The 27,957-nt window shown below is 43.4% G+C and overlaps 1 protein-coding gene across 2 annotated transcripts in view; it reads right to left on the bottom strand.

Annotated features, from left to right (window-relative positions):
- Positions 1-71: 71 nt before the first annotated feature.
- The window catches only part of mgll (monoglyceride lipase), a 45,366-nt gene continuing 17,480 nt past the window's right edge, over positions 72-27,957 (bottom strand). Inside the window, exons 3-7 of one of the 2 annotated variants that reach the window (XM_084553442.1) lie at positions 23,789-23,925; positions 15,508-15,618; positions 13,748-13,837; positions 10,606-10,821; positions 72-8,449 (exon numbers count right to left, since the gene is read on the bottom strand). In XM_084553442.1, the coding sequence (XP_084409568.1) occupies positions 8,318-8,449; positions 10,606-10,821; positions 13,748-13,837; positions 15,508-15,618; positions 23,789-23,925 (686 nt within the window). In that variant the 3' untranslated portion in view covers positions 72-8,317. The remainder of the gene's footprint in view (positions 8,450-10,605; positions 10,822-13,747; positions 13,838-15,507; positions 15,619-23,788; positions 23,926-27,957) is intronic. The other variant, XM_084553443.1, reaches the window with a different exon arrangement.

The raw sequence follows: 27,957 nt of genomic DNA, 5'->3' as shown, positions 1-27,957 counted from the left end.
AAAAAGGATGATGGTGCTCAAAATAAAGCACATCATGAGCGTGACATTTGTCGACGTGTTAGATAATAGAGGCTGAATGCACTGCTGAAATCAATTAGCGTACAATTCTCCCTTGCCGTGAATAATCCCCTGTGTATATGCTGCATGTGAACTGGCCTACTCTAAGGCTCATGTGCATATTCCCCATGGGGATGCATTTTCCTGTGAAGGGATTTCCCAGCGGAACCGTAGCAACGTGCACAAGTGACGATGCAATCCGCACTAAAAAGATGTACATTCACATGCAGAGTGTGGATTCAGGTCTTGGCTTTCCTAGAAGTTTCCTCCTCTGGGGGTTGCTGCTGCTAATGCGGTTGCAGCGAACTCCTAAAAATGTCTCGAGGAGAGCTGCTAGCCTACATTTTCTGGGTGAAGGCGGGAGGAGAGAGACAGAAAAGAGAGCAGGGAAGGAAGGGAAACACAAAGAGAAATTGCAGTTTGTGCACAAGTAGCGTCTGGGTTTAAGTATCTCCATATTAGGCACACAGCAGTTTCTTTCTTTAGTTGTTATCAGATGCTGATGCGAGGATGGATGAGGGCGAGGAGGATTAGAGAAGAGGGATTTATCAAGAGCAAACAGAGTGATGAGGAGTAGTGTACCATATGCTTGCAGAGATGTGGGTTGTCAGGTTTATGAACCTTGTTGCATTGCATCCGCACCCTGCCTCCCCTGTGCAGTCACTCCAAAATAAAAGCAGCAGTGGCTTAATGTCTAAAACAATCACGGCTCACAACCGTTTGACAGCAAAAAAAGATTTGATTACTTGCTATTATTGTTATTATTTAATCACTGTTTGAATAAGAGTTAAGTCAAGGCTGATTCACAAAATTCAGAGTGAAAAGCTGCAGTGCAAAAACCAAATATAGCTCAATGAAAATATACTGAAATCTCAACTAAACCCTTGGTTCATTCATGCCTGGCCTTGCACCACATTCATATAACCGAGCAGCTGCCTTCAATGGATTTCATGATTCAATATTGCCACCTACTGTCTGATGTGTGCTTTTTTTTTTAACTCTCCCTGACAGCACACCGCAGCTGCTGGAGCAATTTGTGCCTCTCGGATAAACGCCGTCTTCCATGTTTTATTTTATTTTATTTATTTTTTTATGAAAAACCACCAGGAATCGACCGAGTCCAGAATTCTAATGAGCCGTGCCGTGAAAAAATGAACTTTCAAAGGTTCATTTCGCCTGCAGCAGAAGGTGAATCAGTGAGAGGCTGGCCTGAATCCAATGATGGATCCCAAGAAGTTAGATTTGTGTGAAATGAACATAATAAAAACGCTATGTTAGCCCAGATGTTGCACAGAACTCTGTTTTTATAGCCACGCATTCGCTGGACTCAGTCCACAGGAGAAAAAAACCCAAAAACATTCCTCACGCTTGATGCTTGTTCTTTCTTCGGAAGTTCTTACAGCACTGTCCAAATATGCTTTTAAGAAAATGTTGTATCTCTGGATCAACTTCACCCGCAACCAGTGTCCGTGGAGGAGGACAAAGACTTCAGCAACACTTAGTCCACTGCATTTTAAAATATGCATGAAGCTTAAGTGCTTTTATAAATTAACCTAATCACGAGACTGATTGAAAACATTCAACAACACGGAGACGGTATGAGGAAAAAGCCAGCCTGCACGGTTAAAACAGTCATGTAGTTTATTCTGTAAGAGAGTATGGACATTATGAACAGTCTAGTAACAAGTAGTTTGACATTCGGCGATTCAGAAGTCATTCCGTTATTACATTTTAGAGTATATACATCCTATTTGCAACATTTCGTCACACTTGAAAATGAATCGTCAAATGCTGACACTCGACAAAGTCAAAAGGAGGTTTGGGCTGTTTGTGGCTTGATACGTGAACGTCAGCAGTGGACCATTCATATTAAGTGTGATCTGGTACTCAGTAAACAACCAGCACACATCCAAAAAAATAAAAAATAATAAAGAATACAAGCTGATATGAGAGCAACTGAACTTGTAGGGTTTGACGACCAGATATCTACCTGGACTACAAGAAATAATCTCAAGTTTCTGATGGGCAACACAGAAACAGATGTTCTAATTAAACCCCAACTCGCCAATCAGTCATTAAATGTTTTCAAGAAACTCTACAAGTCCAGTTGGCCTTGTTACAGCTTAGTTTGTTTTGTTTTTTTCTTTTTGGATATACCACGACCTGGACGACTGAGACCCTTCACAGACAACCGACGCGCACCTTTTACAAGGAAGACTCAAGAATGTGATAATGCGCAATAAACTTTGTTTTTTCGATGAACACCCAACTCCTGTTCGACCGATCGTTTGTCAGGGGGGGGTGAGGGTACGCTGGGGTTCGGTTTAGCATTTAGCAACGTCACAGTTTCATACTGCAGGCCTCGCTGGAATGAGCATAGCTTTTTCTTGACCACGGTCCACGCTCCATCTTTCAGCTGACTGAAATGAGTAATAATAATAAAATAAATCTTCATATAGATCACTATATAGGCATTTGCCAGTAGCTATGACAAGACAAGAAGGGTCTATTTAGTATTAGTAGAGTATTTTTCGCCATCAGACGAAAGTGATTTATGTCCAGCTCTGCCAAAAACTCTAGATAAATATTTCAGTGCAATGTTGCGTATAGTTTTTGCGTGAATAAAATCCCAACTGCACTGATCAGGCACAAGATTATGACCACCTGCCTAGTATTGTGTAGGTCTCCCTTGTGCCTCCAAATCAGGGTGTCCTGTGGTGTCTGGCAACAGGGGACGTTTGGGTCCTATGGGTTGAGGGGAGGGGCCTCTGTGTATCGGGCTTGCTCCAGTGCTGGTACATGTTTGGTTGTACGTGTCTAAGTAGCATCCATGCAAATGCCAGGTCCAAAAGTTTCCCAGCAGAACATTGTATTGTCACAAGGTGGTCAATGTTATGAACTTCTCCCGTCATAATGTTATGCCGGATTGGTGTACATTCTCCATCTTGGTAAGTGAAAGTTTTATAAGTTCGGTTTGTTTCATAACAGCATGGATGGAGTCCACATCTGGTTCTTGTTGCATTACAAATTCTTGGTTTTATTATTATGATGTGTGGAACTGAGTTTCTTGTTTTTTTATGGAGTTGCCTTTTGTCTAAAGTATCATGTTTCTCAGTTTGTCTAAAGCAAAACAGGTGTTTAAAGGATCTGGGAGGTATCTATGTGCTGTAGATTGGCCTGTGTTAAAAGATTCAGAAACAGTTTTTGACCCTATATGTGCTTAGACCCCCTGATTGGACAGAGACTCGAATGTACAGACACAAAAGGAAGCAGGAAGACGAGGAGGCAGACACGACTACTGAACCAGAAACAGATGTGACGACAGAGATCCAGAGTGAAGCGGATCTGCTTATCGCAACGCTTCCACGCTTCATGTCTGTCACACAAATATGCTCAGATACACATTCATCGGCGCAATAAGGCACAAACAACACCAGGACACAATGAATGTACAATACACACTGTCACGAAAAATCTCTTAAAGTGTACGCCACTCTCTTTTTCTTTTTTCCTTCAGAAAACCTGATACCTGCAAAATCCTCAAAATATTTTGACCAAATGTTTAAAGGCTCATGCCCAGTTAATTTTAAAAAGAGATGCTTCAAGATGCAAGAGAAATTAAGTTCCTAAAAACATTGGAAAAGGGTACAAGACAACACCCCCTAGCTGTTAAGATCTTAAAAAACTAAAACATTTCAACATCTCATGGTTTAAATATTCTAAGTTCTGTGACTAAATTATACAGTAGTAAAATTTTCTCTATGCAAAATCTTATCAGAAACGTCGCCACACATTTTTTGGGGGAGGGGGATTGCTGACTGCACTTACATACAAAGTGTTGTCTCACGTAGCGGAGAGTGACTGGGTTTATAAAAAGTGCCTTTTCATAATGCTTAATTAATACATCCACGTAAAAGTAGTTTCTATATAAATAAAGGATATGTAAAAATACAATGTGAGAGTAGTTAGCAATGCGATGTCATTATACAGTGTATTACAATTAAGTTCAGCAATCAGGCAGTGTGACACTTGATTAAAAAAAAACAAAAAACAGCAAGGTTTGAAAAGAGGTTTTGTTCCAAAATGCAGCATCAGCTGTCTGAAGGTCCCATCTGAAATGTCATTAAGTATACGACTTAAATGCAGTGTAGTCCTAGTAGTGTTCCAATAGCGTCCCAGTAGCGTCCCAGTATCAACCCAGTATCAACTCAGTATCGTCCCAGTAATGTCCCATTATCATCCCAGAATCGTCCCAGTAACGTCCCAGTATAGCCTCAGTAACACCCCAGTAACGTCCCAGTATGGTCTTAGTATCATCCCGCTATCGTCTCAGTATCGTTCCAGTAATGTCCCAGTAACGTCCCAGTAATGTGTAAGTATTGTCCCACTATCGTCCCAGTAATGTCTAAATATTGTCCCAGTAACGTCCCAGTAACGTTCCCAGTAATGTCTAAGTATTGTCCCAGTATCGTCCCAGTAATGTCCAAGTATTGTCCCACTATCGTCCCAGTAACGTCTAAATATTGTCCCAGTAACGTCCCAGTAACGTCCCAGTAACGTCCCAGTAATGTCTAAGTATTGTCCCAGTATTGTCCCAGTATTGTCCCAGTAAAGTCTCAGTATTGTCCCAGTAACGTCCCAGTAATGTCTAAGTATTGTCCCAGTATTGTCCCAGTAAAGTCTCAGTATTGTCCCAGTAACGTCCCAGTAATGTCTAAGTATTGTCCCGGTATCGTCCCAGTAAAGTCTCAGTATTGTCCCAGTAACGTCCCAGTAAAGTCTCAGTATTGTCCCAGTAATGTCCAGGTATTGTCCCACTATCGTGCCAGTAACGTCCCACTATAGTCCCAGTATTGTCCCAGTAACGTCCCAGTAACGTCCCACTATAGTCCCAGTAACATGGGATTAATAAAGTGTTATCTATTCTTAATTTTATTTTTTCCCGCCTGCTTCTACAGCATTTTGCAAAAGACTCTCTTCAATTCTTGCTGCCACTGACTTCAATCATGCAAATGCTGCACTGACTCATTACAGTTTCACCTCATAAAACCACAGAAAGACTGGCCAGCGCCAATCAGCAGTCCCCCATCGTATCTAACAGTCATAAAGTCAAGATTTCTTTAAAAAAAAAAAGAGAGAGAGAAAATTAAATACATGGCCCCATTGACAAACAGTAGGCCAGTTGAATTCAGAATCAGTTATCTCTCCTTTACTTAATATAGACCCTCTGTCCTAAGCAACAAGGACCTTAACAGTCAAGTGGATGATCAGATATTAATAGTCAGGCGTCTGTGCATGGCTTTGTCTCAGTGTGGCAAACCTGCAACACAATTCATGCTTGTACAACAACTCATGCCAGTGAAAAGGGATATTGGCACGGACGGGGGAGGCTTGCAAGGATTTACAAGATGTGAGGACCGCATCAGGGATTGCACTCTTATCAGGAATGAAGTTTAGTGGAAAAATACCTTCATCTACTACTTTTTAATCAAGACATGGAATGGAAAAACGGCAAAAATAAATGCCTAAGAAACACAGATGTTTTCAGTTCTAACAGCAGAGCAGTTTTAAATTCACTCAGCGTGTGCAGCTCTTATTATTCACTGTGAGCTGATGATGCTAATTAGTCGCTCTCTTATCTCAACGCTAGCACAAAAGGGGAATCCTCAGAGCAGCAAATGGACAAGCAGCCCTGAAAGCGCAGAGGAACGTCTGCCGTACTTCCCGTAGCATTAATGACTACACATTTTTCACCGTGTGATTTTGCTGTGGAGGAAAAAAAAAAGAAGAAGAAAAGAAGTAGTGCTGCCATGGTTACTGACAGCTTCTCTCCTCTCTCTGCATCTCCATCTCTCTCCCACCCCCATGGCTAATGATAGCAGTAATATGCACTCATGTAGGCTGACAGGTAGAGCTGTTGAAATTTAGCGTTGCATAGGTTCCTGCGATGCTGAAGCCCATTGTTGCCGATGCGGAGCGGCGGGGGTGCCATTACGAGGCTGAATACAACTGGGACTGTGTAGCCTTTGTGCGCGCCGTGCCTGCTGCAGCCTAATCAGGAGTAGATTGTGTTTGAAGTGCTCGTGATGAAGAAAAGAAAGAGAGAGAGAAAAAAAAAACGCGGATCTGGTGGAGGTTGAGGGTCTGATTCCCACTGGGACTGATGAATGCATTACATCTCCATCTATCACTGCGCACATGGCAATGCAATCTGACACTTGCTCTTGTCAGCATAAAGAGAGAAGAGGATGCACTTTCAAGCGCAAGTTCCTCCGATTTATCTCTTCCTCTAAATGCCCCAGGATGTGTTTCTTATTTGATGTATTTTACACCTCATGCAAAGCACTATTTTCCTGCTGATCACAGCGAATTAATGTCGTTATTCAATGCAGCTAAGGTCTGATGAAAAGCAATAAAATTAGTTCCCACTCTTGCTAACAGAGTAGTAAGGAACCACTCTCTTTATAATGTAATTTGTTGCTGTTTGGGTAACTGACCACTAGGGGCAGTGTTGGTGGCTGTCAGCGCAGCATGTTTGAATCTGTAGTAAAACAAGGGCCTGTGTGATGGACAGAACAAAGAGCGCTGGTTTCCACGGCGCCAGAGGCGACCAAACAGGGTGACACTGGGGGACAAGTTAGAAACTCGAAGCCAGAAATTAATCTCATTCTATCGGCCTAGTAGTGATCACCTCGGCGACTACGCATCGGAAGGGGAGAAAATAAAATTCTGCCCTGCAGGCGGACCGCTGTTGTGGTTACACATGAGTAACGGTCTCCTTGGATACCACACCGGGCTTCCGCTATGCTCTCTCTGCGTGAGTCTGTTTGAACTCTGTGTGATGGTGGTGGCGCAGTCAAACCTCTATCCAAAATAACTGCACGACGGCTGCACTGGTGTTTAAGACAAAGCTTAGTGCACGTAGCAACAGCTGCTACTTATAGCCTGCATGCCCATATAAAACGCCTGACCTAAATAATAGGTATAAATAACAGGCTACCAATGATATAAGCGTCCGTGACATTTTTGATGTGGTTTAGCTGGACGCTTATTTGGAGCCAGGGTTGACTTCAGGCGTGACACAGCGTTGCTAAGTCTCTGAGAAGTAAAAATTGAAAATTCCCGCCGTGGTCGTCAATGCTTGACTTTAAAATGACTTGTGAACGTATTTACCAACCCGAACAGAGACCATTTGTTTCCCTTCCTGCTTTCCAGCTGTGCCCTGGAGTCTGAACTTAATGAAGGAGCGGTGAAGTGAACTGTGGCCTTCTGGGCAAACTGTTTGACCCGTGACCTCTTCCTCTAATTCCCTGCAGAGCGAGTCGGACCAATTTCACCTGGCCGATTCGTCTCCTCCACTAACACTCTTAGCTGGGGTCATTGAAGAGCCTGGCCTGACGAGGAGAGTTATTAGGAAACATCGTGGCTGGATTCCGGTGGACAGAACATTTGTCTTCAGGATATACAAAGGAGAACTCCGGATTAAAACACCGGACTTGTTTTTACGTCCACAAAGTGAGCTCTACAGCAGCTGCCTGTATCTATAAACTGGTTATTTATGTCATTTGTAAAACAGTGCGACGTAGGGGGAGGCAGGAGAGGCGGAGGAGATCAGATCCTGAGCTGTCCAGTCCAGACAGATGTGGAGCTACCTAGTAAGTATTCACCCAGCCCTGAACCCGGGACCTGCTGTCCTCCTGCTATCCCTGACCTTTAACCTCGTTTGTGAACAGCTGACGAGCCAAAGGGACACATTCCCTTTCAGATCGATAATGTATTGTGTTGCTGTTAGTACTTGAGAGCTCGGGCCTGATGGTATAAATGAGGACGCTGGAACTACATTATTGCACTTTGAAACCTTGCGTCCTGTGACTTAACCTTTACTTGAGCTACACATGAGTGCTTTCCAGTGGAGATAATGAAATGGTAACAAAATGAGCCATCTAGCAGGAACACGTGAAGATGCACATCCCTGATCATGCGTCATCTTGTGAAACAGACCACTGCTGCTCAGTATCTACAATAAGAAATGGTTTCCGACCCCCATCAGCCAATTGAAATCAGTGGTCTGACCGAGAGATACGCAGGAAAGGGGGCAGGTTTTGCGGCAGTCTTTTTTTTTGTTGTTGTTTTTTTGTACAGTATATGCCCAAAGGTATCTCAAAGTCAGGAGAGTGCAGTAGTGTTGTTATGCCTGACGGACAACGGGCCCCTCACGATTGTGGCAGATCCCGTTGACGGCGCCGTGCAGGTCGCAAATCTACGAGCCTTGCGGTGGCGGCGACGCGGCGGCGGGGAGGCGCTCGGCGATCCAGCTTGTCACGTCCTTCAGCACCGACTCAGCCACCTCGGGGAGGTCGTGGTGGAGAGCGTGGTAGCCTCCCTCGTAGATCTGAGGAACGAAACATTTAAGAGCAATGAGAACGACTCGGAGAGATGTGGTGCGTGCAATAAAGAAGCTGCCGGGTGAATCATTTTCCGCCTCAGCGTGTTGCAGGGCTCGAAGTGCACAGGGAGGTTTGTTTTTCAAAGGTAAAGTGCTTTATTTGTCATTATACAACGAAATTGCATGGTCGGGTGGAGGGTTAGTCCTGAGCCGCTGCGGCCGAGTGCGCTGCAACCTTGGGCCAACCTGACCCGGCGCCTAGCACCCATGTTTTTTGATGATGGTGGGAGGAAACAGGAGTGCCCGGAGGTAACCCACGCAAACATGCAAACTTCACACAGAAAGGCCCTGAGAGGCACCAGCGCTAAAATCTCTTCCACTGTGCCACCCAGTGCACAGAGTGATGTGTTTTTGTGTTTCTTCTCTGAACATTTTGTCCTCGGGAGTAGAGATCTACACTATCGACGGAGAAGTTTCACCCTTGAGCCTAACCCTTTTACAACGATCTTCTACAGTAATTTTATTTCTTTTATTAATTTTATCTTTTTTTATTTTTTTTCTTTATTTTATTTGATTTTACTTTTTAACTGAACCAAGTTTATTCAGAGGAGACAATAATAAGGTATTTTATACATTTTATTCCCCTGTGCCAGTGCCCTCCGCAGTGCTCATCTGGAGCACTGCGACTTTTCCCTAACCTAACCCTAACCCAAGCATCAGGTATTTAACAGATCACTTATCTCTTGTCTCGTTGTTTTGACAGTTGTTGTCCTATTTTTTATTTTTATTCTTTTTAAGGGTAAAATGCTTTATTTGTCATTATACAACACTGTACAACGAATTTGCATTGTCGGGTGGAGGGTTAGTCCTGAGCCAACCTTGGGCCAACCTGACCCAACGCCTAGCACCCATGTTTTTTGATGATGGTGGGAGGAGGTAACCAACGTAAACATGCAAACTTCCCACAGAAAGGCCCTGAGAGGCACCAGCTCTAACCACTGTTCCACTGTGCCACCCAATGCACAGGGCCATGTGTTTTTGTGGTCCCCCTCTGAACATTCTGTCCTCGGGAGTAGAGATCGACACTATCGACGGTGAAGTTTCACCCTTTATAGTCTCCGGCAAATAAAGGGTTCTTAGAGCAGCATTTACTAGAAAAGGAAATGGGATCTAAACAGAGTCCGCCTGTTACAGGTGCAGGCATCTGGTATTTAACAGACCACTTCTCTCTTGTCACTTCTCTGTTGTTGTCCTATTTTTAACCCCCAGCATGTGACAATATAGCGCGTGAACTTCCCCCTTTGCAAATGCGTGTTCTGTAGACGAGGGAGACTTTGTAGAAGTTAAGCAGCCTTCTTTCTGTCCCTCAGACAGACAGAAAGACAGAGTAAGCGTTTAATCCGAGGGGTTGTAGTCTATTTAGTGACTGAAAACTACTAGTAAACAGTATACTGTAGGTAACAGCAAATGGAGCTAATTTTAGACACATAATCTCAACGTATTACATGCTGCAGGTTTTGGCCTTCCTTCCTTTTCAGGAAATAGTAGTTTTTGTATCAGTCAAACCACAGAAGCATGAACGTTTCTGACCGGCAACGTCCCATTAAACTACAACAAAATGCTAGTTTTGGATGGTCACATGCCTGTAATGTAAACGACCACAACGTTTCCTAACAATGTCAAATTCCCTTCAGCCATGTGAAACTGGATGTATTTCTTACGAAGCAAAATCTGAAACAATATACTTATAGGCTGTGGCTGAGTGGCTAGAGCACTTGATCAGCCACAACATTAAAACCGCTGACAGGAGAACCAAATAACGTCTCGTGACAATTCACAAGTGTTCTGCTGGGAAACTGTTGGACCTCGCATTTGTGTGGATGTTACTTAGACATGTAGCACCCACCTACACCAGACCAGGCACCCCCACCCCATAGCAGTGACACTCCTTGATGGCAGCAGCCACCCCCAGCAGGATGCAGCCTGACACAGACACACACACACACACACACAAAAACGCTCTCTCGCATTCTCTGATGAACAACTGTTTTGGAGGCACAAGGGAGACCTACACAATATTAGGTCATAATGTTATGCCTGATCGGTGTAAATACAAGACCAAAGTCAGTCCGACTGAGTTACAGTGAACAAAGCACACCCACCTTGATTTTCTTGTCTGAGCTCGAACAGTTCTCATACATCATCTTCGAGCCTCTGATGTCGCAGAGCTTGTCAGCGTCGCCGTGGAGGAGCAGGAAGGGCCAGCTGATGGATGGGATCTCCCTCTCGATCCGCGCTGCCGCTCCCATCAGCTGCATGCCGAACGACACCCGTAACCCGCCGTGGAAGCCGAGCTCATCGGCGTCGTACGCCTCCACCTGACAGGAGACAGGAGAAAAAAGAGTTCAGGAGAGAAGAGGACGATGCTTTATTCCCCTTCAGATGCTGGGCTGAATATTATTTTTCCATTAAATGCACAACATTAGTCCGGAAACCAACCTGACTTCCTCTGCTGTCAAAAATTTTGCAGAGGAAAGTTTGTTGGACTTGCTCCATTGGGAACTGATAATGCTACGCCAAAGATCTGCAGGGCCAGTCAAATCACTGAGCGCCAAGGAGCTGACTTTGTTTGAATGACAAAATTGCTCTGATTGGTTGTAGGACTATGCAGTTGTGTGCAGAGATATTCCATAAATAAATATAACCTTTCATAATGACTGAAATTTAAAATCTTGTTCTTGTTACATAGTCCTCTAAACAACCATGGCAACAATATTTGTTGTTGCACATAGAAAGCACTGGAAAGCGGTGGCGGTCAGCCTGGATTTCTGTGTGAAGCTCCTATATTTAACAAGTGGAATACATTTTTCTCCAAATATGGAATAAAGTCAAGCGAAGTGGTTGCGCTGGGGGAAAAACATGGCCACATAAAAGGAGAGTCGAGGGAAAATGATTAAATACAAGGGTGCAAGAGGCTAGTTAATATATGGGTTCGGTGAGCAGAGAAACTAAAAGCACGAGGGAGGCAGAAAGATGAGAGGAGGAGAGGTCACACCGAAGCAGACAGAGAGATCAGATGAAAGGAAAAAAGTGAGTCTACGTTGGTTTAACTCATAGCTGAGGAGCAGAGGACAGTTCCTCTGACATTAAACATGTAGTTCCACACATCTGCTCATGTCTATCCAGCCTCTGTGTCAACACGGCTGAGGCCCACTTCCACAGAAGCAGCTTCTCTCTAGTGTCACGGGTGTTCTCAATACTGAACGCCTGTAAGGTGAGCTGCGACACAGCATGACCTCCTCCACTCAGTAGTCGGTCCGCCTACACCTGAAGGACAAGGGACACTCCTTTGAAGGCAACAACGTCCACATTTTAGCCAGAGAAGACAGATGGCTTGAAAGAGTAAAGGAAGCCATCAATTCATCAATACAGTCTTAACCTCTTTCCCCAAGAAGTTTCACCCACATTCACACTTTGGGAGGGTAGTCTCTGGCTGATAATGGGTCGTTAGAGTACCATGCTTAGGTAAACAGGACAAGGACAGTTAAACTTTGGGTCATTGAGAGACACTAGTCAAGCGAGTTTCTGTTGGGTACACCCACAGATGTCCCTATTTAAACCTCAGCACCCCACCAGCCTATTATAACTGTAGAAGCTACTTGGATGAAACTTCTTCAAGAAACTCTACAGAAAAGTCCAGTTGCCTTTCATGAACGTTTTTGGATGTTCAGCCTCCAAACTGAGGTTAACTAAGATTCACCGAAACAGAAGCATCGACTCGAGAAAGCCTCAAGTCCGGCTGGCAGGACTTTGAAGCTGAATTTGCTGTTCTAGAAACCCATTTCTTTACCATTTCTACTTGTTTGTTTCTGCTTGTTTTCTTCTGCTGCTTCATTGTTTGTGTTTTGTTGGCAGTTTGGACTGTACAGGGCCCACTACTGCCCTTCACAGGCTAAAATGGTTTACTAAGACCGCACTTCAGATTCTACTTGCTTTCCAAAGCGCTACTGCTGCTTTGATCAGTTCTTGATTTCACAAACTACAGGAGCCCCACAAGGTTGTGTCCTGAGTCCCTTCCTCTACACCCTCTACACCAATGACTGCATCAGCCCACCTCACCCATCACCATATACGCGCACTCCTTAATGACAATAATTCTGTCTTAGCCTATCAAAACTCAATCTCCCACTTCAAACAGTGGTGCAGTGGGCGATCACCTGCAGCTGAACGTATCAAAGACCAAAGAACTGGTCATCAACAACTCCACCCACAACACTACCTGCAATGAAACTGCTGAGGGAGTGCAAATATCTTGGACTCACCCTGTACAATAAGCTGAACTTTGAGCAACACGCCACTGATACCTACAAACGCTGCCAACAAAGACTTTCTCCCATTTACAACCTCAAAGCACTTTCCGTTGTCCCCCCCCTCCCCCACCCCACCTGCTACTGTTGCGCTACAAAACTATAATTCATCTCATTCTCCTCTACTGTTTCTCTTGTTCCTTTACCATGCATCCAACAGGGACAAACTCATACACATTACATGCGATGCCGCCAAAATGACTGGCCTCCTCACGCCAAACATCTCAGACCTCAACAACAAAGCCATTACACAAGACCCAAGGCACCTTCAGATACAGATCCCTGGCCTGGAAACAGGTATGTCATGGCAGGAGTTTTGTCCCCTCTGCCATAGCGGCACTTCGTATATATGTTGTCGTGAGAGCCTCTGCGCAGACTGTGGCAACAAACTTCCTTAAAAGGACAATAAAGAATCTCTCTATGTATCTATTCATTGTTGCACCTGGTAGAACGTTACTTCCCTCAAAGGACAGTAGGAAGCAGAAGTGGTAGCAGGACGTGCAAGTGTCGGTAAGTACAGTTTCGTATGTACACACACAACCATAAATACATGCTCACTGAGGCGTGAGGACGTGTGTTTATGTCTTCTGTGGGTCATCTAGAGGTTATACATGGAACTTGGGTGTATACACAAAAGCTGTCCCTTTGTCTCGGACGTGACACGTAAAAGCAACCTGTTAACCTAATTACAAGCAGTGGAACCCACCCAGTACACTGAACAAACACAAACTCGCACAAACATTTGATATTTGGAAAAGGTTCAAGGTGTCTTTCATCCTGGCATTGTCCAAAAAAATGTTGGACTTCGCGCCTGTGCACAAACAAACAATACAATACGTTATCCGATTTCAGACCTCGCCCCTCGCGCACCTGTCATTTCAATGACAGACGACAATACCCAAGAGCACGCACCGTCGCCAACATCGCCGTCTCTCACCTGCTTCTTGTCCCGTGAGATCCATTTGGATTCGATGGAGCCCAGAGTGAGGCTGGGCAGCATGTGGTTCAGGAGCTTCGCCAGGAAAACCTGCGAAAACGCAACAGGATGAGCATTTCGGTTTATTTTTTTCACACAACATCAACACCTTCAGGGAGAATGATTCTATCACTATTTTTTTTTTCTCTTCTGGCTAGTATTGGAGAGAAACACTGCTGTTTGTTTGCGAGTGTTTCTACGGTTTCTGTGGCAGAACCAGATTCAAAAAACACATTTCTTCTTGTCAAAGATGCAAATGGTGCTCACAGATGGTTCCAATATTTGTAGCTCTAAATTAACCTGTAAAATACATCTGCATGAAGAAAACACTGACAATTCAATGACGAGGCCGCCTTAAATTACACTGCAGGTCCCGAAAGTTAAAGTAGGCTTTCTGGTAGGATTTCTTTTCATGTGATGCGCTAATACTGCGTTTATGCATTTCTGCTGTAACTTCATAAAGTACCTGCTAAGGTAATAAACAGTTAAGTTAATCGAGGTAAGTGCAAGACATTTTCAAAGTTGGTTGAACCAAAACTAATGCAACAAAGTTAGGGGTCTCAATCCATGCTAACCTTTTTCTTTTTTCGTCCATCCATGAACGCAGTAAAATACCGTCATTTTTTGCCAGGTTTCAATTTTGTGCAACATTTCAGGACTTTTTGAGCATAATTAGGACATGAGAAGTCCAAGTGCATTTCCAAAATAAGAAAAAAAGAAAAAGGATCACAATAATTCCCTGAAGCACAATGGAATCCTCACACTCTGGACCTAATTAGATTTAAGAAGAACTGAAGTGGAGCGGCTGTCTTTCTGTTTTTTTATTGCCCAATAAATTATGCACATGCTATCATTGTCTTCAACAGGCTTTCTTATCGTTAAGTACAGTATGTCATTTATTTATACAGCTGGACAATTGAACGTAGAATACCACGAACATATTTGCATGCTGCATAAATACACAGCATGTGAAATGTTGTATGGTTTGTATAGTTTTCATGTTGTTTTCCTCCTTTATAGTACACTGATCAGGCATAACATTGTGACCACCTTCCTAATATTGTGTAGGTCTCCCTTGTGCCTCCAAAACAATTGTGAGTCATCAGAGAATTGACATGGGCCTTCTGAGGGTGTCCTGTGGTGTCTGATAACAGGATGTTGTTAGTGGAGGCCTTTGGGTCCTATAGGATGAGGGGAGGGACCTCTGTTGATCATCCCACAGATACTTGATCAGTTTGGGATCTAGTGAATTTGGAGGCCAGGTCAACACCTTGTACTGTTCTTCATGTTTTTTTTAGTTGTTCCTAAAGCGTTTTTGTGTGTGTCTGTGTCAGGCTGCATCCTGCTGGGGATGGCTGCTACCATCAAGGAGTGTCATTGCTATGGGGTGGGGGGTGCCTGGTCTGGTCTAGGTGGGTGCTACATGTCTAAGTAACATCCACATGAATGCCAGATCCAAAAGTTTCCCAGCAGAACATTGTATTGTCACAAGATGGTCAATGTTATTTACTTCCCCTGTCAGTGGTTTTAACGTTGTGGCTGATTTGTATATGTCTGAGGAGCCTCCGTAGCTCTCGAGCAGTGGTGGCTTCATTTAGTGTTCACTATTTCCAATGGTGTAACCAAAGCTGATTAGTTATTTTTGATGGCAGCATATCACAGCTCACTCCTGGTTTCGAAGACCAGTTTAGAGAACAAGCGGACAAACGATCACGCGGTACCTTGAACGGTGTAGCCGAGTCTGGGTTCATCTGGACCATTGGACCAATCAGAACCACTCCAGCAATATCACCGGGTCTCTCGCAGGCGGTCAGGATGGAGATGGCGCCGCCCTAGTGGAAGGAAAGCAGAGTGCATATGAGGTAAGTGAAACAGCAAGGGAAATGCATTTAAGACTAAATCAAATATTGCGCAAGAGTCACATGAATATATTAATTTCAAATAATCCGGATAAAGCTGTTGATAACAGCGTACCGAAAGAAGAAACTTGACTGATTTGATTTGATATTGCGAAAGTTACATAACTTCTGACTCTACCCAGAGATAAAACCCTTTTGATGTGAAGAAAGACACATCACTACCAAGAAAACAAAACGCTAAAAAAAGAACTACAGACTTTTCCATGTTTCAAGGATAAAAGGAAATCCTTGCACCCTTTCAATGACAGGAAGATGATATGTACGACTTCCTCAGTCTGTAACAGAAGAGAGGGAGTGTCCTTTCTCCTGCGACAGAAGTGGGAAGGCCTCAGAGAAAGTAGGTGAAAGGTTCTGATGCGTGGAGCAGTGGGAAAATTACTCAGAGGTCAAGAAAAAAACATGAAACAATCCATCTTTTGTTTAGACGGACGTGATTTTCCACCCCGCTCTTTTTGTTGCCGCTGCTCTCCGCGGACTGGGACGGGGTCTTGAACGTGAACCCACGGCCCCTCGGGGGCCACAGTGTGATGTGAACATCGGTGCGAGGCCACACCTTGGCACCCAGGCTGACATTTTCGCGATTGTGATTTAAATCCCGCGATGTAGGGCCGCCGTAATTAGCAGCTCCGTGGCGGCTGGGGCCCTAATCAATTTGCCACGGCTGACTCTGGCGTAGTTTCTATTTTCGTATGCAACAAGTGCACACACACACAAACGCAAGGATTCTGCGTGGGCGACTTAGCCTCTCTCTCTCTCTCTCTCTCCCTCTCTCTCTCTCTTTCCCTCCTTCTTTCAGGAGACTAATTGGCTTCAACTTTGTTTATGTGAGCATTCATTGTCACTTGTGTGAATATTCATCAGGTCGGGGCCGATGACAGGCTCACTTCATGAAAAGAGGCACTTTTCCCACCAGAAAACTTTCTAAAGACTCACACGGCAGCTTGAACGCAAACACACATACACAGACACACACACACACAGGTTTAAAAAAAGCCTTGTTTATGTTCAAGTTTCTCCCTTAACCGCGCTGTAAAAGACGAGTTCGCATGCAGAAACACCCGAGTTTTCTGGGCAGCCCTAAACTGGCAGATCGGTTAAACACATTTGAATCTGTGTTAAATCGTTAAACGTAATTTTGTCCGGTGGCCTGATAGAGAGAGAAAAGTGTGAAGAGGGGGGGAAAAAAAAGAGAGACTGAGCAACAGAAGGAGGATTGAGACAGAGGAGCTCTTTCAGAAGCTGATTAGAGGCCTCCTTACACTCTCTATCTCTTGGGTTGACGGGATGAATGCCACTATTGTCCGGCTACATGCAGTGGGGTGGACGTGAACTGTCCGAAAGTGCCCGAGGAGCTAGCACGCTGACATTATATGGACCATGCAGCTAAGGACTATATTTGAAGTACGCTGGTCAAAACCGGCCCGCCAGAGTGTCCAATCCGGCCTGGTGGGATGAATTTGCAAAGTGCAAAAAAGACGTAGAAGACATGAACTGCAACCTATTCATAATTTGTTCATGAAGGTCTTTCAGTAAGAGCTGCGCACACAACAACGACACTGAGAGCCAGAACTAAACAGCAGAAACAGAGAAACAGAGAAATTTCAGGTTGTTCCTGAGTGTTTTGTAAAAGATTTTTTTATAATGTACTTGTATTTCTTTGCGCTAAAACAAAAGGAAACATCTAGAGTTGTCTTTATTTATAGGTTATTATGCTTTTATGTTACTGGTCCAAAGCCCTTTACTTGTATAATCTATATTTCTGTACTTCTTTATCCTTTATGTTTTTTTATTTTGTACTTCATTGCATAATGATTTGTTTATGTGTGTTTCTGCACTGCATATGGCCAATCTATCTATACCAGTCTATCTATGATCTAGACTTTAGGAATTAATTGATTGAAAGCTATTTTCTCAAATGCTTCATGTTGCGATTCATAACTCTTAGCTTTCATTTAGTAGCATTGTAAACTCAACATACTGGGACACAGGTGGAATTCAACAAAATAAGAGAAAAGGCTGAATCCACAAAATTGGTCTCACGTTTTGATTCAAAACGTATCTCCTGTTATTCGAGAGTAGATTCCAGATTGAAAAATCCCCGCCACCACTAATGTGCAAAAGACTGCAGTTCCCCCAATGACCACTTGAGGCATATATGTTAAAGTGGAACTACTGTTTTTTACAACCTGGACTTTATTTCTGGCATAAAATAAGATAGTTTACTCACCAATATAACTTTTGTGCAATTTGTAGTAGTTCAGGAGATATTTAGATCTGCGTATATCCATATAGTTGAAGTGACTGGGGCACAGAAACGCAGCTTCTAAATAACGCATTATCTGCCACAAAACTCGTTCATTTCACCAATATTTTGTTGACATCTACAGACCCTGGACGATGACAACAGCTAACTCCGGACTCAACAGGGAATAGCACTAGCATACAATAACAAAATAGTGGTGAAATGAACGAGTTTCACGGCAGATAATGCGTTATTTAGAGGCTGCGTTTCGGTGCCCCAGTCACTCCCACTATATGGATATACGCAGATCTAATTATCTCCCGAACAACTACAAATTACACAAAAGTTATACGGGTGAGTAAACGATTGTATTTTATGCCAGAAATAAGGTCCAGGTTGTAAAAAAACAGTAATTCCCTGTAAAATGTAATTTTTTAACAGCAGAAAAAAACTCTACTTCTAATTTATCCATTGATGACGACTGTATGGGCAGAATTTTTACGCTTAAATTACGTCTTGAAGTTATGCAGAATTAAGGACTCCACTCGTTACTGACCATTTTTTTAATTAGCTGCAAGTGATGTGGATTCACGCCGTGCTGAGCTTCAAAACCGAGATGTGTTTAATCTTTAAGATATTACCGCAAAAGCTAAAATAATAATAATGAATGGAATAAAGTAAGGCAAAGTTTACTGTGGTGTAAGAGGGTACTGAATTAGTAATAGGTAGAATGAAAGCTGGAGGGTTAAAAAAAAAAGCTGAACAAACAGACTCTAAGCAGTGTCGAAGCATTACATAAAACGCTGGCACAGAGGAAGTAGGCCAAACACGCCTCGGCCACAAATACTGATGGAGAAGGAAAGAAATGAGGAAGAATGGGACAAAGCCACAGCTGAAGGCATTCGTGAGCATCCCAGTGAGCTGATACCACACTGACAAACAGATGCAAATCTTAATTTACTGTTTAACGAGATAAAATTGGATCGTTTCACGCAGAATCTTAATTGTTTTTTATTCCACATTTTAAAACTCTTGCCCATGAGTTGGTATTTAGTTAACAGCAGGGAGGCAAATTGCAGACTATAAAAGTATTGCATAAGATTTTTCTTTTAACAGCTCAGTCTGCGTTGCCGTTACTGGGGAGGCTGAAGTATTTAACCGCGGATAAGGACCATAACATCTTAACATCTGATCCAACCTGAGACAGTGAAGTGTTGTGCTTCCTTGCAAAAAAGAAATCCACTGAATTCAATATTTTTTAACCTAAAATGGCCCTAACATGACACTGCTGCTACAGTGACAGACAGTCTCCTCAGGATGTTATTACTGGAGTAGCGGCTCATTGCATACAGTGGAATCAACAGGTGGTTTCCATTGTCTTGCAGTTTTCTTTTTTGCGTCATCTCGGCTCCATTAAACAGAGATTTATACAGACGGAGGAGCAGAGGAACAGACTAATAGAAACAGGATGCAGAATCACAACAACAACGCTGGGAAGCTGGGAAATGACGGCTGTAAAAACAGAGTGACACAACAGTTGATTTTGGCCGGGCCTCTTAAACAGCGTGTGGTTTTCGGTGGAAAAGGAAAATAGACGAGGTGGAAAGAAAAGAGATGACGGCGAGGTTGAGGAGAAAGTTGAAGATAGTGGAGGCATGCGACTGAAAAATAAAGTGGAAGACGCCTGGAGGAAAACAGAAAGAGGCAGGAGGAAAGATAAGACCAGATGATGGAAGTGCAGGTGGACGGGCTCGGCTGACGTCAGAACAGAACAAGGAACATCTGATGAAATGACTAACGGGATGGGATGAACAGAAAAAGAGGGCAAAGATAGAGGAATGAACGGATATTCTGTGACTGTGTTCCGCTGCGTCTTAATATTTACAGACTCTGGGGTCCAAGCGGAGCAGTTTACACAAAACTATTTACATCTGTGCCGCTACAACTTTTTTTTCGAAACGCAGCCCTAGTCTTTGTATAAATACAAAGTAGTGGTGCATTATAACGCATTAGCCGTGTACGGTTTGCCAAGCTGGACGCATTAATTCAGTGGAATGTTGTTTAAAGCGTCTAAAAGCCCGAGCGAGAGCAATAAATACACATGACATCTTGTACAAGTGGAAGGACAGAGGAGAAGCTGTGGATCTTGAGAGGAGGACAGTTTGATGTAAAGCAAAGGCCTGGGAGCTCCACAGACGATAATAATACATGGGGTAGTAAAATAAATGACGCTGGGAATGACTGAAGCTGCAAAAAGCTCGGGATCACACAAAGACATGTGTGACTGCAAACAGCCTCGCGTGCAGCAGTGTGGAAAATTCATTAGCATTTTCTCGCTTTTCAATAAACCATCAACTCTGCAGAGAATTCGAGTCATTAATGGAATCAATCTTCATAATCAGTGTTAATATCAGTGTCATTAATAAAGGGTAGGAGTTGCACGCCGCTGGTGACTATAAACTAGGCTTTAAACAACAAATCTGATTTTATATGAACCTTGCAGGCTACTATTAGAAGAGATACACAATATATAAAGCACTGAATATTCATTCATTCATTTTCTGTGCTCGTCCTCTTGATGGTCGCGGGGGAGGGGGGTCGTCACTTCGTCACTTCCTTGCATTAGCCAAACTAACACTAGTCATTTATTTATTTATTTTTTTACAACTCTCACGGTCCCACTGGACCGCTTTACGGAGTGGGTGGCATGGCAACTGGTAGCTGCCGTTATGTCACATCCTGTTTCTATAGCGTCAAATAACTAATTAAGACGCAACTTATCCAAAAAACAAAACTTGAACATGCATCAACATCATATTAACTACCTAAAATGTCAGAAACTCATCTTGAAAAAAATGTATTTGCGTGTTTTAGTTTGGCCCAAGTCCCATCCACTAACACGGAGGAGGTGGAGCTTATGACCCATACTGCAACCAGTCACCAGGGGGAGCTCTACTTGCTTTGGCTTCACTTTTGAGGAGCTGTTCCCCCCTCAATCTTTATGCTGTCTATGCCCTGGACAGGTCTTCAGTCTACCATTCACACTCACACCTACGGCCAATTTAGAATCACCAATGAACCTAACGAGCATGTCTTTGGACGGTGGGAGGAAGCCGGAGTACCCGGAGAGAACCCACGCAGACACAGGGAGAACATGCAAACTCCACACAGAAAGGCCCCGGCATTGTACAGTTTACACAGATACACAGTGTATAAATCTTTCATATGTCTTGATACACATGGTTATAAATAATGAGGGCTGCCTTGAAGTTAAAGATTACAAGTCTCTGAAAATTGTTCTGAAGAGATTTTGCTGCCAGCGTTTCCCTAACAAGCACGACTCATCAGATAATGCAGACACGTCTCTCTTTTAAAACCTCATATCAGCTGTAAAAAACGAATCGAATCACCGCTGCGCTGCAACATAACACAAGGCACGACTCGTCTCGCTGCAAAACAGCTCTGTAACAAATGTGCGTTTCTTTTCTGTGTTCTCTGCTTGATGCCAGTCCTCCCGTTGTGAACTAAGAGACTAAAAACCGTGCATTTGTGTTCAGCCTGAAATTAGTCTGACTTGCGCAGGTGGTGCTTTCTGCAACATGTTCAAAGGAACTCTTGTTTCATGTTTTGTGACAGTGAAGGCAGCTTCTTCGTAGAATACAAGACACACAGGACACTATTGAGCAGCTTGTTGATCCATCAGAAACAAGTTCATGGGAGTACAAACTGACTCCACCTACAAACACTGACAGCAATGATTATGAATTATATAATTCATCACTGCTGTCTGTGTTCTGCTAGCTGTACTAAGAGTTAGTGGGTCACAGAGTACAACAAAGATTCTCTGTGATTCTGAATGCAGCTCTGTGAAAAGATGTGGCAGCCAATCAGTTAAAAATAACTTCCTCCTTTGGTCTGGAGGCTTTTTGTATCCAGGCATTGAGCCATTCTGATTCAATCTTGTGTCTGTAGATTTCAGTTATTTATCATTTTATTTCATCTGAACCCTACTGAGTAAAGTTTTGAAGGAATTCAAGGTAAACCCTCGCCTGGAAGCCAGCCCGACTTTCCCGGGCCACAAGCTTTTTGCAGCGGAAACTTGGTCTGGAGTCTCTCTGTTGGGTACTGATTAAGCTCTGGCAACGATCTGCCGGGTCAGTCAAATTGTTTAGAAGGGCTATATGCCTCGATGAACAGAAGAGTAACGGCAACGTAGTCATACAGCGTTTCAAATGGAACTTGTTGCCGTCTACGAGCAACTGAGGCTAACAGTTAGCAAGCTAATTATCAGCTAACTCAGTGTAGAAAAATGGGAATAGCAATGCACTTCTAAATAACAATACATTAACTTATCACCTTACAGTGTCTCTGAAAACATCCACAGACATGTCTCAACTTGAATTCTGACCTCTCCAGAATTTCAAGTTTCAAAGTAAGGTTACATACCACAAGAAGGTGTTATTCATGTTCAGGAGTAACACCATATGAAGGCAGCATCACTACCTTTAAAGTGGAAATGTTTGGAAATCTGTGAGTTCAGTTAAGTTAATATATTGTTATTAATTATTCTTCATTCAGTTTTATAACACGGCCTGAGGAAAATGTTGATATTCCCAACGGCTTCAACCTTTCATTAGTATTTCCCGCATTAAACTGTTAGCTTCTGTTGCTTCTCGACACCAACAGCAGTGGTGTTCTCACCTGCCAAGCATTTTATGTACATGACTCACGAGTTCCAGTTGAAGGCAGCACCAGTGCGCAAAAAGAGTCAAGTGGTAATTAGCTTAGTATAGAGGCAGGCAGAAAACTGCTAGCCTGGGCCTCCGAAAGTTCAAAATCAACATGGTTTGTGTTGGATGTACTGTATGCTTAGTAGATTTACTGTTGTAAATATCCAGCATGTTAGCTAAGCTTAGACATGCTGATCGATTGACTAGCTGTTTTTGTTTGGGCGAAGCTAAGCTAACTAGCTGTTAACTGTAGTTTTATAGTTGGTGTAGTGTATTGGTATTGTATTTTTCAATCAACTAACTCATGAATGGCAATGGCAATGAACCATCATTCTCACAGAAAAAGACTTTTAGATGTACATTTATACTTTATTTTTCACTCATTAAAGTCTTTAAAATGTTATTTATATATGGTGAAGAAGCTACAGCCATTGCATGAAGAAGATTCATCTACATAGGAATCATAGCTGTGGAAAGTGTGCACACTCTCTTCTCTCTGTCTACACATACAGCAACATCGCCCTTGAGTAGGTCACTGAACCTGTTGGAGGTTTTCACTAACCAGCAGCAGCTGCAGACTGCGGGGAATGTGTGCCACTGTGTAAAAGGTAAAGAGCAAACATAGCAAACCTTCGCAGAAATGTTTTCCTGCGGATGTTAAGTGGAATTCTTCAACTTAGAGACACAACTTACCTGGTGCTCTGATTATACCAAACCAAATAAAATGTAGTTAAAAGTTAAAAGTGACAGTAATATTAAAACTGATCTGATTGTGTTGTTATTCTGCTATAGTTTTATCCAGATCACATCCAGTTCTGAGCGGCAGAACACCGTGAGTCTCCTTTCACTGAAAAAAGAACTTGTTCCATTCTCTTATTTGAATGTCACACGAAACCTGAATTAGTGTACTTTCAATTTAAATGCTTGAACAGTGTCTACCCTTCAGCTTTATACCTCTGTATAAAGTACACCACCTGCATGTATTATGTAATTTCACATGAAACCAAACAGGAACACACACCGAGAGCAAATGTTTCATTAACCCCAGAGCTGTTATCTGAAACAGACGTCATCTGCCAAAAACAGTTCCAGACCTGGAAACAGATCCTACCATGGAGTGGCCCACGATGAAGACGGGCAGGTCGGGATAGCGGGACTTCATCAGGTCGATGTGCTGCAGGGTGTCCCTGATGTAGATCTGAAATTCTTTGATGACCATCCTCTCTCCTTCACTCTGACCATGGCCGACTGTGAACGGCAAAAAGACAGCCGATGTTAGCAAAGAGGTACAGCCACTAACACTTATTGACCAGCACAAATACAAAAAAAACTGAAGTAACACTAATCAGGGCAGTCCCATTATAGTTTCAGCTCTCTTCTTGAGGGTTAAAATGAAAAGTATAGCCTCACATAGCTGCATTACTTTGCAGAGATCAGGCTGTGAAACATCAAGCTTGTGAAATAAATTATATTTATATAGCGTCAGACGGCTTACAGAAGAGTTAAACCCCCAGAGCAAGCACTAAGGCGATGGTGGTTCAAGGAAGAGCTCCCTTTTAACAGGAAGAAACCTTGAGAATAACCCAGCTCATATGGAGGGACGCATCAGCTCCAGGCCAGAAAACGAGAGAGGAGAAGCAGGAACAAGATGATCTGACTAAAGCATACATGCAAAATCTAAGTATGATTCAATCAAGAGTACAAAATATATGTGATGAATGTTACATGGGAGACTGATAATGAATAAAAAATATTCATTATGGTGGGAGGAAATTAGAGGATAGGTGCTCGGTGCATGTGTGCATGTGAAGTCCCCCAGCAGCCTAGCTCTATAGCACCATGGCTAATAAATGGTTCAGGTTTCACCAGAGCCAACCCTAACTATGAGATTTATCAAAAAGGAAGCAAAACCTTAAAAGTAGAGAGGGTGTCTGCCTCCTGAACCCAGACCCAGAAGATCAGCCTGGTAGCCAGGCTCTACCTCGATTTTCTTTTTTGAAACTCTGTGAGGTCTTCAAGGCAAGGAGCTCTGCCTTTAAGAGCCTTGTATGTAAGGAGAAGGAAAAAGGAGACACGCAGAGGACAAGATGAAGGACAGGAACCAGCATGAAGATGAGTGGAGGAGAAAGAGAAAGCGGGAAAGGGAAAAAGAAAAGATGGGGAAGAAGTAGTGGAGTGTGGTGGAGTGGAAAGGGAGACACAGTGGGGAAAAAGACAAGTCAAAAGAAAGGTGACATACAAGAAGATGACATAAAGAAAAACGGCAGAGGACAAAGAAGTGTGACTGACAGATGGAGAGGAGGGAGGACACCTGAATATGTATGTACATATTTCATATGTGAGCTCTCTGCATCAGTAACCGAGAGGTGAGGCGGGCTGCCATGGCAACCACCGAGCCAATAACGCCGGCCCCTTAAACGTTCACAACATGAGCAGCTCGCACCTTCCCGCTCTGCAATTTTCTCTGTTTATGTACGTCCCATGTGTATAAAAGCGTCTCCTTCCTCTGCGTTTTTTCCTGCTCATCAATAATGGAGTGATCACCGTGGAAGGGAAGCGTGGAAATCAATGTGCAATCGCAGCGAGCGATGGAGCCGCTGCAAACCCTCAAATCGACACACCCTAAACCCCTGACGTTAGATCAATGGCTTCACACTCCCACCGAATCCACGCCTTTGTTATTCCACCCGATTAAACGCACACACAGTGAGATATTCACACTTGACCATTGAAGCGCGAAGACGTCTAAAAGCTGGTGGAGGCAGATCTACTACTGCACGACTAGAACAGGTTAAAAAATATATATTATTGATGTGTTTCTTTCCTTTTCTTGGTAGCAATCACCAAAGACAGCAGGACAAGGGTCAGTTAAGAAGCCAAATCAATGCTATACTCTTGAAACCGGATCTTTCGTGCTAACAGGAACAAATTGTCTCTCCGTTGGGAACTGATTCTGCTTCGGCAAACGATCTGAAGGACCGGTCGAACCTGATTTTATGTGGTGACGGACAAAAGAGTAACAGCAATGTAGTCAAACGTAGGAATTTGCTTACAACAAAATGTCTCTGATTGGTCGTAGGACTGTGCAATTGCATGCAGAGGTACTCACTGACTCTGCATCAGTTGAAACATAGTGAAATCTAAATGGAATGCATGGCTACGTCAGGCTAAATAAACCCTGTTTACAGTACGAGGCAAGATACATGCCTTTAAATGGGGTCATGTTTACTGTGTTCACAAGAGGAGTCCATATGTCCATGTGTCATGTGAGGTATTCAAACCGCCTTCACATGATACTCAATCAACTACTGGTGTCTAGAATGAGCCGATTAATGTAGAAAATACAAAGGGAGTAAGGAAAGGACGATGCAGTTGGGAATAGCCACAGAATAGGAGATGTTAGACATCTGAGGGCCGTGGAGCAGATTTTGTTAACAACAAAATATGAGTCTTTTGGAGAGAAACAGCAACCCGATGCTCCGAGGCACTAGGCGAGGGCCGGTATCGATGGAGGCACCATCAGGTCCTTAAATCCATTGCAGAGGCAATCAAGGATCAAGGATAGCCGATACCGCCAAGCCACAGCCAAGGCCACTGAGTTTGTCAAGAAAGGACAAAGGCCAGAGAGGACACCGAAAAGCTGCTCTGCTGGTTTGCTCTCCACGGCCTGAGACTGGGTGATGACAGTTGTCCTAGAGAGGCAATTGAGGATTCCACCTCACATCACCAACTACACATTGAAACCTGACATCACCTTTGTCTCCGAGGCCACAAGACAACTGATCCAAGGCCGGGGTCGCCTGGAGGAGTGTGTCTGTTGCAAGACCCGGAGTGCCCCGTGAGTCCAGGAAACAAAACTGATGAAGTGCCCAAGGTTGTGCATGAGAAGATGTTTCTGTAACTGATCCTGCGTGGCATGGTGGAAGTTTGGGAGTCCGACAAGTCAATTTTTGCTATTTATTCACTGCCTGATGATAAAATAAAACGGTCCAAACTCTTTTGTCTTGTTGCCTACATCAAAACAATCCACTCACCTCTAATTACAGTCGAGTAGTTGGCTGGTAACAGAATCCAGTCATGTCAGTTTCATGTGGGCAGCACCTACACATGTTCCTAAAAAAAAACCCTGAACGTCCCATCAGTCCTTTACAGCTGATGAAGCTACTTAGATTCTACAAGTGTTGTGGAGCTTAGAGCACTTAATACTTCTTTTGCTCCCGCAATTACCATGGACGTAGGAGACAATGTGCCATTGTGCTTCTGGTAACGAGAAGGAAAACTTCATCTCACTTTGGTATCTTGTTTAGTTTCATCTGAAGACGGGTAGGCAACAAAGTAGAAAAGTGTTTGTCAGGGATTTGCAGTTAAATTTAGAGGTTGTTGATCAGCCACTACCGGAGGAATACCTGTCGTTTATACACGGATCTGTAGCTAATGTTGACTGATAAGTCGAGGCAGTGTGTGCCAGATGGAAGAAACCTCCAGGCTGTGCAGGGTGTGAACGAAAAAAAAAGTCCTATAATTAGAAAGGAATACACAAGAAATAGATGAAGAGTGAAAGATCTCAACTGCTGAGGTCTATCAAGAGCTCCCCGAGGCAGTGTGTGACGATAAATGATAGAGATGATAAACTATTCTCTACAGGGACTTGTTCCAGTTGAGCGATTTCCATTTAGCAGTGTGACATTTTACTGCTCCTGTGTGAGCAGCCTCGGTCCTCCTCGTAATCCGCTCTTCTTTTTTTTTTTTTATTATCTCTGTCAGCTCTTTATTGAGATCTCCACTGCTATAAATGTGTCCACATTTCAACATCTGACATTTTATTCTATTTGCCATCTAAGTGGGGTTGGGTCTCGCTAATGGCTTCCTGAATCGATTAGATTCCGATTCGCAGCGTCCAGATCTGATTTGATTTGACTCAGTATCAATTCATCAAGAGATATTTCAGTCATCAAAATGTACTTCAAGCTAATTTTTTATAAAGAGATTTGTGGTACACCTATCAGCCATAACATTATGACCACTGACAGGAGAAGTAAATACCATTGACCATCTTGTGCAAATTCAAAGTTCTGCTGGGAAACTTCTGGACCTGGCATTCATTCATGTGGATGTTACTTAGACATGTAGCACCCACCTAGACCAGACCAGGCACCCCCACCCCATAGCAATGACACTCCAGGATAGTCTGTTCATAGAACCCAGATTACATTTGTAACTACCAGGCTTTCCCCATGCTTCAGGTTGCTGAAGGCCACTTTCAGCTCTGCCAAACAATAA

This window comes from Chelon labrosus (assembly GCF_963514085.1).
Source record: "Chelon labrosus genome assembly, chromosome: 10".
Classification (NCBI taxonomy): domain Eukaryota; kingdom Metazoa; phylum Chordata; class Actinopteri; order Mugiliformes; family Mugilidae; genus Chelon; species Chelon labrosus.
This window is presented reverse-complemented; position numbering and strand designations above follow the sequence as displayed.